Raw genomic sequence first — 15,074 nt, forward strand, 5'->3', positions numbered from 1 at the left:
CAGATTACACCCCCACCCCACCCCACCCCGTCTGTGTTTCTGCCACGTGTCCGCCTTGGCTGTGGTCTGTGTTTCCACCCAGCCCCAGCAGCCGGAATAAACACGACCTGCCCCAGCGTCCACTCCCATGGAGCCCGCAGAACCCACCAGCAAAACCTGCCTGCATGAGCCGACCACACCCCTGGAGCGGACAGGAGTCGTAACTCCATGGAAAATACTCACCTGTGGGGGGCAGGCTTTCACGGACGAGAGAAGCCATTCTATCTGCTCTGGGTTTTTGGTTTTGGTTTTTTATATATGTATCCAGTCTCACCAAGGAGAAAAGGGGCCCCACCTGGTAAATGTTCTGGATTGGGGTAGGGGGCAGGGTGTTTTATTAGGTTTTTAAAGTCTCCAGCCTTTGCAGACCAAGTGTCCCCCTCCCCACAGGGATCTTCCGCTGTCTGAAGCCTGTTTTGTCCTCTCTGTTTCCTTTGGCTGGGCAGGTACCCCTTGGCTAGCTGGCCATCTTACACAGCTCCTTTCCTCCCAGGTGTCCGTCTCCACATAGATGCCCCCCCCAACACACACACACAAGGCAGCCCATCTTAAACTTCACGAAACACTGGTTTCCACTAGACCACGAGGTTTTCCAAATCCACCCCCCTCATTCAACACTGCTAGCTTGTTCTGCTCAGGGCAAAGTTGCCAATGGTCAAATGAAGCAAGCACGCGCGTGTGTGTGTGTGTGCACGCGCATGTGTGAGCGCATCAGGTTATCGCTGCATCCATTTCCGGTTCCCTGCAGGCTGCTCTGGACCCTGCAGCAGGAGCATCTCCCCTACATCCTTCCTCTCTTCACCTCCCAGCAAGGCAGTAATGCCCGCCCCATGAGGGCAGGGACCTTGCTGTCCTTCTCACTACTGTCTCTCCACCATCTAGAACAAGGCCTGGCACCCAGTGACTGCTCAATAAACAGCTGGTGAATGAATGAATGAATGAATGAATGAATGAATGAATGAATGAATATACATATGAAATCTTTCACTACTTTTGCTCCTGAGGCTTAGTGTTAGAGACTCAGTTTCTTCACTGGGGGAGAGCAGGTCTGACTTCACTTACAAAACACACAAGTAAAAAATGATCAATTTCAAGATGGTGACAGCAGAGCATTAATCCCCATGGGGATCCAGCACCGCTGAGTGGGTCGCACGCCCACCTAGGCAGTCCAACCTCTACCCCTGAGAAGCTCCCAGTCTGTTGTGAGAGTCCCATGTGGAACCAGTTACAGCGCAGTGAGAGTGTGCTGGGAGGGAGGGAAACCCTGGGGTCAAGTGAAGGGACCCTGGGGTCAAGTGAAGGGACCCTGGGGCCATCTTTGGCTGAGGTGAGGACACTGGGGACCAAGGAGGCAGCTAGGAGGAGTTTCCTGGGGGGAAAAAAGTAGCATAGGAGCTAAAGGAAACATTGCAAAACGAATAGGTGTTTCCTTGGCCAGAGAGAAAAGGTCCTAGAGAAAGCGTGTTGGGGCGGGGGGGGCGCGGTTGTGGGGTAGAAGGTGACGGGAGGAAATGAGGGCAAGTGCCCAGCCTGGCGAGGTGTTTCAGGAGCCCTGCTCCGGGGCGGCCCAGGAACGCCGCAAAACATAAGCCCCGTAATCTCTCTGCATGGGGCCAAACTGGCTCCCCAGCAAGATGGAAAGGGCCTGACAAGCAGGGACCATAAAAACAAGAGCTGGTACTCACTGAGCTCCTGGTAGGGGATTTTCCGAGTAGCTGAATCTATCTTCATTGCTATCCACCCTTTACAAATGAGGAAGCTGGGGATGAGGGGCTGGCAGAGCTGGGACTTGAACCAGAGCTGCCGGGCTCTGCTCCTCTCTGACCCAGCACGCTTCACTACCGCGCAAGGCTCGGGGCCCCGTCTGGGGCAGCCCAGGGAGAGGACCCCACCAGGGTGGGTTGGCTGCAGGATGGACTGAATGGGTGAGTGTACGTACCTCTGCTCCTCCAGCTTCTGTTTTCTTCCCTGTTAGGTATCTGTAGAGCTGCTGAGAGCCACCAACCCACAACAGCCCAGGAGTGAGGACTCAGTGCCCTGATAGACCCTAAGGGCAAAGGAAGGAAGGGCTTGCCCAGGAGTGTAAAAGCAAGGGAAACTTCCTGCAGGGCCCGGAAGTAGCAAGGGGCTGCGGACATTGGGTGCCCAACAATCTCCTGCCTGGCCTGCATGCACACTCATGGGCCCCCACCCTAGGATGCTGGTTCTAGTAGTCTAGGCTGGCAGCCCAGGAATCTGCATTTTGACAAGCGCCCAGGTGATCCTACACGCTGTGAGAGACATCCATGGATAAAGGAGACAGAACATGGCATTCGACCAGGGGTTCAAATCCTATCTCCATCTCTTAGCTGTGTGATCTTGGGTGACTTTCTTGACTTCTCTGAGCCTTATAAATAAAAGGCAAGGCTTGATGCCCATTTATCTTTCCAGCTCTCTGCTGAGATGGTGATAAGCAACAAGCCATGAACATTCGAGTGCTTGGCACCGGGGCTGCGATAGTAAGTAAAGAATAGGGGACCCAGTGGGGGAGGGGGGAGGGACACATTTACAGGCTGGTGGCCTATCCAAGGCCAGCAAGTTTCCCTGCTAGTTGCAGGGGAGGCTCTCCTGGGGGCCCACCTCTAACCCTGATGCCTGGCTGGCTCTGGGCTGGAAGGCAGCTCGGCTCTGGGCTGGAAGGCAGCTCTAGAACTGCCCAGCTGGGTCCTTGCACCTCCTGTGCCCGCCCTGCACCAGGAGAGCTGAGTCATGGAAAAAGTTAGTTCTCCAGGCTACAGCTCACCCCCCCCACTCCATCAAACCCACAAAGGCTCCTTTCACTGGTTTTGGTTGGGGGGGGGGGGTGGCTGGCTGTGGGGCCCTCTCCCTGGGCTGGGATGTGAAATTTCAAACTTCGCCCTGGAGTTAAATTCCCCACCCCTTGCCCCCAAGGAAACTAAGGGAGGAGGGATACCAAGAGCAAAGGACAAGGGATGGGAGAGGTGGGAGGGCGGGGGGGGGGGGGGGGGGGGGGCATCCTGTCTCGTGCAGTTCTCACTAAAGCCAAGCCACAGGGACCCTCTGGACACCCCCCAGCCCAGTGCCCCCTCAACCTCATCTTCCTGGGGACCAGGTTGGGGGGGCACAGAGGAGGTGACAGACAGCACCCCTCTGGGCAGCTGATAATGGAAGAAGCCTGAGGCCCAGAGAGATGGCAGGCCCACAAAACCCACATCCTGAAGGTAGGACAAGTAGGAAAAGGGGTCTGCTGCTCAGCCAGAAGCCAATCCCCACCCCCTTTTAGGACTGCCTGACTTGTTCCTTTTTATTCTGCTTTCCCCCCAAAGCTGATGGCTGGGAGAGGGAAGGGGCCCCTCCCTTGTGGCTTTCCGTGAGTCACCTGGATATGCTGTGCCTGTTTCCTCCTGCATTAAACGGCTGGGATGGCACCCATCTCTGCAGGCAGTCTCATTTCTGAAATCAGAATATGTGTAAAGGGCCCAATACCCTGGAGGTTAATGTGGGTCCTCAACCTCCTGTCTGCCTCCTGCCCGCCCTCCATCCTAAAGACACATGCAGGGGAAACATAAGCAGGACCCAGTGGTCCCCCAGCCAGTCTGGCGTCAGAATGGGGCAGGTAGATTGGGGACCAGGGGGCACGGGTGAACATTCCATGGTGTTTATGAGCGGCTTAACGTCTCTGTGCTGGTTTTCTCCTCAGTCAAGCAGCAGGCACATGCGGAGGTGGGGCTATGATCTTCACAGGCCCTTTTAGGCTTGGAGTGTTGCCCTGATGTAGGAGAAAAGTCTGGAAGCAAAAGGAGAGCTGGTGAGTGAGCTGGAACAGGGGAGGCCACCGCTGGGGCAGCTCGGAGGCGCAATGTCGCAGGTAGGCCACTAGGCGGCCCCGAGGATAACAGATGACAGATGACAACAGGCTGAGTGCTGGCTTCCAGCTCCAGATTTCCCCAGCGTCTCATTAGCAGGCCCGCTGACACCAGGCGTGACTGGGTAGAAACGGCCTGTCTCTCTCGGGTTGGGATTTCTTTTCCATTTTTAGAGACCTCCAAGGTGGGAGGGTGCAGGCACTCTGACGGAGTCCTGCCTTTCGCCATGGCCTGGGAGTCAGATGAAGACAAGGCCTACCCTTGGGTCACACTTTGAAAGGGTTGCATGGAGACGGGAGGGAGTCTCATCCCCACTCTCTCCTCCCCTTGCGCCTGAGTGGGGTGGTGTTGGGGGAGAAATCAGGTCCGTATTCGAATCCCTCCTTCCTGTAGTTTCTGGCTGGGTAACCAGGAAAATGGAGATACTACAACCGGATTGCAAAGTCAGTGGGAGGATTAAATGTCAGAATATAAGCCCTCCGTGTAGAAGCTCTCTTCCAACCCCACTCTTGCAGTGGCTCTCCAGATGATGAGTTTCCCAATTCAACTGGAAGGAAGATCCTCACCTGCAGAACTTCTTCCCCTAACTAGAGAGCCTTTGGCGGGAAGGTCATCCCCAGCTACTGCCCGCCCCCCTCTCCCCAAATCAGCTTTTCTGAAAGCTACTCTCTCACCGGGATCCTCAGCAGAACTCCCAGGTGGAGCACTGAACAACCTGATTCCAGTGCACCCAGCCCTGCTGAATCAGAACGTCCGGGGGTGAGGCCCGGCTTCCTCGCCCCAACAAGCCTGGCTGGAGAGCTCCTGCCCCAGATTACAGAGTAGATCCCTGGCTCATCCTCTCACCTCCTGGCCTGGGACAGTCAGGGTCAGTGGGAGGCAAGTCCCATCAGCACTTCTAACTGGGGCTGCTTTTGTGTGACTCACTTCCCATACTTCCTGCAACAGACATCTCTAAATAGCAGGGTCCCACCCTGAGGCACAGGAGACACTCTCCCCAGGGAGAGGGCAGGAGGTGAGAAGGTGGATGCAGGCTAGGGCAGCCCAAGGAGACCCAAAGACAGAAGTCGCTGCCTGCAGGAAGGAGGGGGATCCCGCCCAGGGCATCTTGTTTACAGGCTTTTGTTATTAAAGAAATTGCTGTCAGTCAAGGTAATTCTACCCCAGATGAGCAATAAATATGCTCCCAGCTAATCTTATGGGGATTTTATTGGCACCTTGGGGGCAGAGGTTCCTTCACCCGGCTCACCCCCCTCCTCTCAAAGCAAAATCCTGCTTCCCAGCTGCCCCCCACCCCCACCAAGGTCCTTCCAACAAGAAGGAGCCGGGCAGACTAAGAAAGTGCACTCTTAAGTGAAGACAGAAGGCGTCTGGGCAAAGGGCGGGAGTGGTTTCCTGGTCCTACCTGGAGGCAGGGGGTGACCAAATAGCCTGAAATAACCCCGGGTCGACCTGGTTGGATCAAAGCGTGCGCGAGCTCCCCCGGGCCTGCCCCGCGCGCAGGACCCGGCACCTGGCCGGCGGGCGCCCCAGCTCGGGGAGACCGCGGCCCGGGCCAGGAGGACTGTCTCGGGGAGGGAGCCGGTTCGCGGGAGTCGGTTCCAGAGTGTTCGAGTTACTGCTGCGAGCCCTCAGGGACACCGCGGGCAAGTCCCGGCTTGCAGAGAGGGGAGCCAGCCGGGGAGAGCGCGAGTCGGAGCGAGCCCGTGTGCGCGCCCGCGCGCGCGCCCCGCACTGCGCAGGGGGAGGGGAGGCCGCGGCAGCCACTCAGAGGAACGGTAGTGAAGCCTCGGAACAACTTTAACTGTCAATCAGACTTAATGGGGTATTAAAAAAAATGGGGAGGGGGGAGGAAAGGGCAGCCCTCTCGCTCCGCGCCGCTGCTGCCCCGGGAGCGAATGAATAAGGCGGCGCTGACGAGGGCGTCCGATCCACACGCGCTCCGCACCCGGGCCCTCTCCAAGTTGGAAAGGACAAAAAGAAGGCAATAAATGCTAACAAGGGAGAGGAAGGGAGCCGGATCGAGCGGCAACTCCCGGCCTCTGCTGGGAGAGGGAGGGCGAGAGCCGGAGAGAGCGAGCGCGCGCGAGGGCGAGCCATGCACGTAAAGAAACTGACACCCGGACCCCCCACTTCTCCTGCACGTTGCTGGCAATCAGATCGCGTTTAAGCAATTTCCTGAGCCCAAGAATAGCAATGAGTCGGGAGACTTTCGCGGGCTGAAATTGGGAGCTCCAAGCACTCTCCCCCCACCACTTTTTTTTTTTTTCCTGGAGAAGGGGTGGGGGGGCGCTACAATTTGGAAACGGCATTTTTTTTTTTTTTTAATCTTGCACTTTGAAACCGCGGGACTGTAGCAGGGTGCGCGCGTGTGGTTGGTGCCTTTTTTTTTCCCCCTGCCTAAACTCCTCTGTCAGCCTGTAAACATTACCTGAGAATTCCCCAGCCGAAACGGCTGCTGGGGCAAGAAACTTCTTGTTAGAACTTTCCACCTCCGGCTTCCCCTCCAGCCCTCTTACTGTCCCAAGCTTCTCAGACGCTTTTTCTCCTCCCGAGGAGGGTTTATCTTTTTTTTTTTTTTTTTTTCCTCACCCGGTGTTTTGCATTTGGGAAGAGGTGATTTCAAGAGTGGCCAGGTGGGACGCCTCCCCCCTTAATTCGGTTTATTTATTATTGTTTGGGGTGTTTTCTTTTTTAATTCCTGTTTTGCTCGGTCCGGGGAGTTTCGCCCCCCTGCCCGGCTCCGCGGCGCGGAGGATGGTGTGGAAACGGCTGGGCGCGTTGGTGGTGTTCCCTCTGCAGATGATCTATCTGGTGGCCAAAGCAGCCGTCGGACTGGTGCTGCCCGCCAAGCTGCGGGACCTGTCGCGGGAGAACGTCCTCATCACGGGAGGCGGGAGAGGCATCGGGCGCCAGCTCGCTCGCGAGTTCGCAGAACGCGGCGCCAGAAAGGTACCGGGCACTGCGACTCCAGGGGGTGGGGGCTGAAGGTAAGGGGGACGCCCACCTGCTGCCGCAGCCGGAACCCGCGCCCGGGAGAGTCGCCGGCCATCCTACTCCTCGGCGCCACCCGCGAGGGCTGAGCTAGTCAGTTTCACCTTGTAAATTTCCCGGGCTCCAAGCTGTCTTTTTTGGCAGGTCCGGAGCTGGTCTGGTCTTTTGGGGTCGGTGGCTGTCTGGCCGTTCACCCCCACCCCGAAACCGAGGGGACCCACCCATTTCCCACATTCCTCCCTCCCAAAGGAAGGTGTTGTGTTTTTCCCCCTTTGCCTTTCCCCCATTGCCACCACCCTGGTGAGTGCAGGGTGTGTGCGCTCCTGGGTAGAGCTGGGAGCCGCCTGCTAGCTGGCTTCGTATTTTCCTTGGCAACCCGCTTCCCAGCCCCAACCTGGGCGGCTGCAGTTCTGGAGGCACGAAGAGAGGGGATACTCGGTTTGGGTTTGAGAGCGGGGAGCGGTCTTGGATGTCTAGCCCACGGGACAAGCTCTCCCACGCCCAGGTGTTTGGAAATCTAGAAAGAGGGTGACAGGGGTAACCAGCAGCTGATAAAGAGCCCTTGTTCTCACCTTCAACCCTGCCCCCTCCCCCCAGATACAGCCCCAGAGGGGATCCCTCCCCATTAAATGAGGAGGTGGCACTGTGGGGAGGGCCCTCCTTCCCCAGGGCTGCCTTTAGCTTTTTGGTGGTTACAGCATCTCTTCCTCTGGTTTTCCCAGACCTGGTGCCTGAGAGTGGGGAGGGTGAGCCGGCTGTCACCCAACTCTGACCCAAGCCAGGCTGACTCACCCGGTGACTAGAGCAAAGGAGAGAAAGATTGGAGGCTGGCAGTCTGGCCCTGTGAGGAGGAAGAGCAAAAACAGGGAATTAGTTTGAAACTTGTTGGGGGGTGGGGGGGTGAAAGGGCCAGCAAAGCCAGCTGATCTGACATGGAGCCACATACCTAGGGGATTAAGTAAATACGTACTGTAGGATAGCAAACCTGCCTGTAATTCCAGGTTGCTTTTGTTTTGTTAAATACTGCCCTGAGATTTACAATTCCTCCGGGGTGGCTCAGACTGGGACTGAACTTTGGAGCCTGAACTATCAACCAAAGCCGATGGCAGATTAACTCTTCCCCTGCCGGGCCAGTGTGGGGGAGGGGAGGACCCTGGTGGCCTTGCTAGCTGGAGTCTGCTTGTCCCTGGGTCCTGCTTCTCCTTGGGTGGTTTGGACAGCTGCTTGACCTTGCAGTTGGAAGGGTAGTTCGGAAGTGTTTTTAACCCTTGGACACACTGAAAAAGGAGAAGTAAGAGTTGTTCTCAGCAGTTTCATTTCCTTGGGGTGATGCCCCATTGGAGGGTTCCCAAAACCCTTTGTGGAGGGGGATCAGGAGGTGTCCTTGTAGGGGTATGTGAGGTTTGGGACAGTCGCGTGTGATTGTCATTCCTTAGCTGTCTGCATCCCGCAGAAACTTTCTTCCGACTCTTCCAGCTGGCCCAAGTCCTGGTCTCTTTTACTGCTTTTGTAACTGGCTGCAGTAGGTTTACGAAGAACTCTTTTAGTCAATCTGGAAAAACTTGACTGACTATAAACAATCCTAAATTAAAGAAGTATATGGCATTGGCGGCGGCGAGGGCTGGGGGGCGGGGGGGTGGCGGTTAGTGAAATAGTGCTGAGTGGCACCCTGCAATTTCATGCACTGGGAGCTGTGTCCCACCTGACTTGGAATGGACATTCTCTTCCAGGGAATAAACTCAGGACCAATGAGAAATATGTCTTAAATTGATATCGGGTCACCAGAAATGGGATCCATGGGGGCCTGTGAAACTTCCAGTGCCATTCATGCTGGGTTTAGTCATCAGCCCTCAGGATGAACCAGAGTGCTCCCTCTAACTCGTAACTGTCTGACCAATTACTAAAGCTACTTTTATGAGCCCTCCACTTGCTGCCATGGTGGGGAATCTGGAATCTGCCTGAGTCCGTCTGGGGCCCTGGGACAATCCCAAGCCAGGAGTGTTTGGGGGCCCATTGGGCTTGGGGACAGAGGGCCCTTCGTTGTGGAGTGGGGAGTTGGAGGCCGCATCTGAGAGCCCTTCCAACCTGGATTTGGGTGGGATTGGATCTGGAGGGTGAAGGCCCCCAAAAGGGAAAGAAGGAAGGAAGACCAGAGCCTCTGCCAACAGATGGCGTATCCAGAAGAGAAGTCCCGCTTACCTTTGGGAAAGAGTGACAACCCAGTTTCCCATAATGACCTTGGGCAATATTTGTGGGTGGGAGTGTGCCTTAGACTGCAAAGGTGACCCAAAGGAGGGTTTTTCTTAAAGGGACACAAAGGCTCCGGGAGTTGGAAAGTGCCTCACCTGGAGACATCTGTCCTTACCCACAACATACGGAGGTTAACCGAGGCAGGGCCAGCCATGGTTAGGGTCTCCAAGGGGAAGGTTGCTGCTGGGTTATTCCCACTACACTCTTTTTTTTTAATTTTCTGTGCTCCCCTGGAATTCCTCCCACAAAAGCTTTCACAGAGCTTGGGCTCATCCCTCTTCCCCTCAAGGCTCCTGGCTAGCTAGTCAGCTAGCACAGCCTCCAAAGCCGTTGACTTTGACCGGGTTTTAGCAGGGGCCCCTGGGAGGAGGAGAAGTGGACTATGGTATTCGAAGTGGCTTTTACAGCTTTTGCTCCAGTATGAGGCAAGTGGCTAGACTAAAGTCCTGGGCTGCAATTGCAGGCCCGTGGAAGCAGGGGCAACAGATGAGGGCCGAGTCCAAACATGAAGGAAGGGTGCAGCCGGGACTGAGGGACCCCTTCATTTCCGGGAGGCAGTATGAGAGCTGGCTGAGAGTTGCATCTGCTTGGCTGTTACTGAGTTTACAGTATGTGGGTCGAGAGCCTTGTTCCTAAAGCAGCTAGCCAGGAACTAGCCCTTTATGTAGATTTGTGAATCCTATTCTCCTGCCCCATCCGTTCAGCAAGTCCCACCTCCTTCCCATTCCTGACGCTGGGGCAGGCCCAGGTCCATCGATGATGCCACGATGACCGGCTGGTTCACTGAACCTGCTTGAGGTGTCTGTCAGGTGTTTGGCACAGCTCTAGGCGTGAAGGGGGTGGGGGGCTGAGTGGGTACAACAAAGACGAATAAAGACCCAGAGACATGGCTGGGTGCTCAGAGTCAACAAATTAGAGTATGTATTTGTTTCTTCTGGCCGTGTAACAAATTACCACTAACTTGATGACTTAGAACAGGAATTTGCTCTCTCTGAGTTACAGAAGCCAGAAGTCTGAAATCCAGGTGTTATCAGGGCCCTGCTCCCTATAAGGACTCGATGGGAGACTCCTTCCTTGCTTCTTCCAGCTCTGTGGCTCCTGGTGTTCCTTGGCTTGTGGTGGAACCTCTCCAGTCTCTGCCTCCTCATGGGGCCTTAACCTCTGTCTCTGTCCAACTCTATGTCCTGTCCTCTCCTTATAAGGATACCAGTCAATGGGTAATGAAGCCTCAACCAGTAATGAGGCTTAACTAATTACAACTCCAAAACCCTATTTCCAAATGAGGTCACATTCAGAGGTTCTAAATGGGCTTGAAGTGCTCATTGGTGGTGGTGGGGAGGGGGGACACTACGTAGTGGGAGCCCAGTAGAGCTGTTAATCCATAACAAAGGCTCACAGAAGGCTTCATGAAGGAGGTGGCATTTGAGTCAAGAGTTCCAAGTAGAAGGGATGTGAAAAGATCACTCCAGGTGCAAGAAACCACCTGATCAAAGACTATGTACCCCACTGGAATTGGGGAAGGGAGGCGGAAGGCAAAGAAGGACAGTATTGTACTGTGGGATAGGGAGCTGGGGAGGTAAGCAGGAAGTTGGTATCTCGGACCCTGAGTCAGGCCAGTACAGATGAGAACAGGAAAAAGGAGGAAGAGAGGAGAGGGGTCCAGACAGGGATTCTTGTGGGACCCAGAGCCACCAGGACGAAACAGCTTATTAAACAATGATGTGTGAAGGTCACAAAAAAGGGGGTGCTATGGGAGACAGCAACGGCCCATTTCCCCCGCCCTCACCCCGAATGCAGACTTGGCTGGAAGTTCCTGGGAAAAGGACCAGGCTCCTGTTTGATGCGGCTTGGAGCGAGAAGGTAGACCACCTGTCCTACCTGTGGCATCTAGGGAAAGTCTTTCAGCTTGGAGCATCAGGTCCTTGGGTTTCAAACAATGGGCCTTGCACTTTGGGCCGTGTGATGAATGGGCAAACACCTCCCTCCCACTGCCCCACCCACTTCCCGTGGGGGGCCAGGCGCAGAACTGTGGAGCTATCCCAGCTGTGGCCTGGCGTCCCTGGGCTGGGAGGCAGAGACTGGGTTCTAGACCAGCTCTGCTACAACCCTAGGAAAGTAATTACCTTCTCTGGGCAGCCTTGGAGAAGCACACCTATAAAATGAGAGAGGACACAATGACCCCTAAGATCCTGGCATGACTTAAAGGTGTCATATCATGGGTCAGCCATCCCAGGAAAGCAACACATTGCCAAGCTTCCCGAGCTGGGAGGAAGAGACCTCTTCAGAACACATTTGTCCTCTTCCCTGCTGATCTCAGCCTTTCTTGCTAGTCCTCAGATCCCATTGACCGAAAAAGCAGCAGCTTGGTGTTGGGAAACATGCCTGCAGTGGGTAGGAGGCTCACTCCCACTGCTCAACTATCTCAGCAGCCTCCAGCGAGCTGTCAGCCATGGGTTTATTTCAACTCTTATAGAAGATATTAATATTGTCAACCCATAGCTTTCAGGAGATCAAGGGGCCCAAATTCCCCAACTAGCGTATCAAGGAGAACTTCCAGCTTTTATCCTAAAGTCACCCAATTGTCTTTTAGGGCTTTAGAGCATGTTCACTAGATCTGGTGATACTGAGCTGAGTTGACAAGTTCATGTTTGGTCTACAGCCCAAACGCGAATCTTCGCTTACACTCCAGGCTCTCCTGAGCTTCAAGCTTCTCAGAGCCTCTGGCTCTGATCCCTGCCCAGAGCCCTCTGATCGCTCTATCCTTATGGTTACTTTCCCTGCTCCATTTCCAGCTTGTTATTTGTCAAGGTCATCACTGAGCAATCTCAGCCAGATTTAGGAGAAGGTAGCCCTTGGCCGTCTTTTTCTACCTGGAAAAGCTCTCTGGTTGTCCCGGTCACTGCAACTTGTCCTGGAAGGACCTCGTCCCAACCTGCCACCACCATCAGAATCCCACAGGGTTCTGGGCATTGGCACAGGAACGATTCCAGACCCAACATATTCTCCTTTATCCTTGTGCAAAAGCACGACCACACCTAGAATATTAGGTGCCTGGTTGTTGCCTTCAAAAGACACAATCTAAAAATACATCAAGTATATAACATATTTGAAAGGAAACATTTGAAACCTATTATTCAGATGAACCATGAAGGTCCGGAAATATTAAAGCCCCGTGAAAAGGACAGAGTGGAATCTGTTTAGACACTAGCATTCTCAGATGGACACGTGTCCACGGCGGGACCAGTGCGGGAGGGATTTGAGCTCCAAAAATCCGAGGGCTCTGGATTCGCAAAAAGAGAGCGCCAAATACCAGAACGGGTTCGCCTATGAGTGGTGGGTGGGGACTCATTCATTCATTCATCCATTCACTCGTTCATTCACTCAACAAACGGCACTGGGGATACAGTAATGAGCAGACAAAAATCCCTAGCCATGTAAACAGCGGACAGTTTAGGGAGGAGGACAGACCGATAATAAACAAGAGACATAAAGTGGAGAGCACATTAGGTCGTATTAAGTGCTACTGGGAAACCCAAGGAGGCAAAGCAGACCAAGAGAACCTAGTGGGAAAGGCGGGAGTAGCAGCATTCCAGGCAGGCCAGGGGTGGGGGTGGTGCAGGGCAGGGGGTGGGGAGCAGGCGGGGCAGGTGGGAATCAATCTCACGAACTGGCTTTGGCTTTGAACTGAGTGAAGCTGGGGGCAGCTGGAGGGCTTTGAGCAGAGAAGTCCGCCAGGTCCTGATCTGTTCTTGCCGATGCCTCCGGCCAGGAATGCTAAGCAGCTTGAGGGGGACCTGGCTCTGGGTAATTGTGACTCGGTCAGATGGGTCCATCGGGTCCATCGATTCAGCGAGCTAGGCCTTGGAGCTCCTGCAGGCAAGCACATAAACGAGGTTCCCTCCCAGTGGCACTTAACGGTCTGTGACAACTGTTTCTAGGTTGCCAGCCCCTGATGCTTTGGAAAGATGAACCAACTCCAGCAAGATGACTTTAATGGTAATAAAGATTAACTCCCCCCACCCCCCAAAAATAAAATAAAAGCAAATGTATTGGTGCCCAGAGTGAAGGAGACACTTTTCTGTTCCACTTGGTCGAAGGACTTCTGGAGCACTGTGGTCAGTATTGGTCAACACTTTGAGAGAGTCCTTGAGCCTCTGGAGGGTGTCCAGGAAGCGGGCTCAGGATGACAAGGACTAGAAGCCATGGCTTAGGTTGGATGGCAAATCCATGGATGTTTAGTTGACGACTTCAGCGACCTGGTCCAGGTGGGATGGCGGGCCGCACCAGGCAGTGGGGAGAGCTCGGGGATGGGGACTGGGCTCCCGCCCCAGGAATGCCTGCCTGCCCTCTGGAGCCTTCTGCAACCCAGCGGGCTGCTCTTTAAGTGAGTATGCCGTGGATTCCTGCAACAGGGAGGTTAGGTTCTGGGTGACCACCTGGGTCCCTTCCACCCTTTAGGGTCCATGCATCCTTGTTAGCAGGGTAACCTCAGTGAGGACAGTGACCCAGGCAGGGGCCAGAGGAGAAGATACCAGCATCCATCAACCAAGGCCCAAAAGAGGACAGCCCTTCTCCACATGACTTCCCCAATGGCCTTCAGAGGTTCTCTCATTCCTTCCAAAACCTGGGGTTTTTCAGGGTGTTGGAGAGAGGACGGGAGGGTGCCGGGCAGGCCCCCGTTCACATCCTTCACACCGACCTTGAGTCATAACTCAGACCCTGCGACACCCTAACTGGATGCTGAGGGCCTCCTTGGGCTCCTGGTGGTCCCGGTGACTGCCATCTGCAGCTGGGTGACTGTTGTACTAAGGTGACAGATACTGTCCCCCCACATGACGGTGATAGTCTCCATGACAGTTCAGTGCTTTTTCACAACCACTGTCTTGCCCGTGCCCGGAGTCAGGTGTGATCAGCCACCCATTTGTCAGATTCGGGTTAAGTGAGTAGCCCCGGATGCTTGGCCAAAGGCAGGCTTTGAATTATTCCTAGCTTAGAAACGAGGCCCTTTGCCGTGAGCACCGATCATCTCAGCCTGGCCCCGCCTGCCCCAGTCAGGGTTACAGAGGGGTGGAGAGACAACGTGTTCAATAACAGGGACCAGTACACAGAGGGTTCTGAACAGAGGATTGATAAGCTGTACCGGAGTCAACAGGATGGGCTGGGGATGGAGTGAGTTCATGTCCCCTTTACAAAAGTAGTTGTTAAGCACCGAGTAACAGTATTTGCATACAATGAATGGGATGCTTGCCAAAGGGTTAAGGTAGTCAGTGGTTATCAGGGTTTGCTTTCAACAACCAACTGATAAGCAGGAAAACAACACAGTTGTACTTCATTTGGATAACCAGGGTAACACCTCAAATATGCAAGGAGCTAGATTTGCAGGAAGAGTGAATGCTAGCAACTTCCAGTTAATCCTGAGGCTACCCAGCTGGATCTCCCAAGTGACCCAGAGCTTTGATAGTACAGAGAAGGGAGCAATCACTGTATTAGGGGAAATCTTAGAAGACTTCTTGAAGGAAGTGGCAACTGAGGGAGTTGTAGTAAGTCTTAATTTTTTGCTGTTTGTAGAACGCTTTGAGGACCTGAAGAAAGTATAAACCCCGTCCTAAGAATACGTGATACACATTTTTTAAACTTCTATGGGGTCCTTGGATGCCCCTGATGCCTATCCCAGCCACGGGTTAGGAAGTTTGGTGCTAGATCTAATCACAATCCATCTAAGTCCCTCAGGCTTGGATTCCTGTGGAGGACTAGAGCTCATATAGCAGAGGCAGGGGCCCCTCTGGGGTCCTGTGACCCAGAAGCCAGAGCCAAGCCCAGGTGGACAACACGGCTTTGTGGCCTGGTGGTGCTTAATGCCAACAAGAGTCACCCGAAACGGGCCACCCGGCCCAAGCCTTTCTGACTCGATTGACCATCCCCTGC

The 15,074-nt window shown here is 54.5% G+C and overlaps 1 protein-coding gene across 6 annotated transcripts in view; it reads left to right on the forward strand.

Annotated features, from left to right (window-relative positions):
• Positions 1-4,902: 4,902 nt before the first annotated feature.
• DHRS3 (dehydrogenase/reductase 3) overlaps positions 4,903-15,074 on the forward strand; it is a 37,417-nt gene continuing 27,245 nt past the window's right edge. For 2 of the 6 annotated variants that reach the window (XM_035019754.1, XM_035019758.1), the window contains exons 1-2: positions 5,585-6,541; positions 6,708-6,857. In XM_035019754.1, coding sequence (XP_034875645.1) covers positions 6,708-6,857 — 150 coding nt within the window. In that variant the 5' untranslated portion in view covers positions 5,585-6,541. Of the gene's footprint in view, positions 5,058-5,584; positions 6,858-15,074 lie in introns of those variants that run through there. The other 4 variants (XM_035019755.1, XM_035019756.1, XM_035019757.1 and 1 more) reach the window with 4 other exon arrangements.

This window comes from Mirounga leonina, unplaced genomic scaffold, assembly GCF_011800145.1.
Source record: "Mirounga leonina isolate KUSES-001 unplaced genomic scaffold, KU_Mleo_1.0 Mir_173, whole genome shotgun sequence".
Taxonomy (NCBI): domain Eukaryota; kingdom Metazoa; phylum Chordata; class Mammalia; order Carnivora; family Phocidae; genus Mirounga; species Mirounga leonina.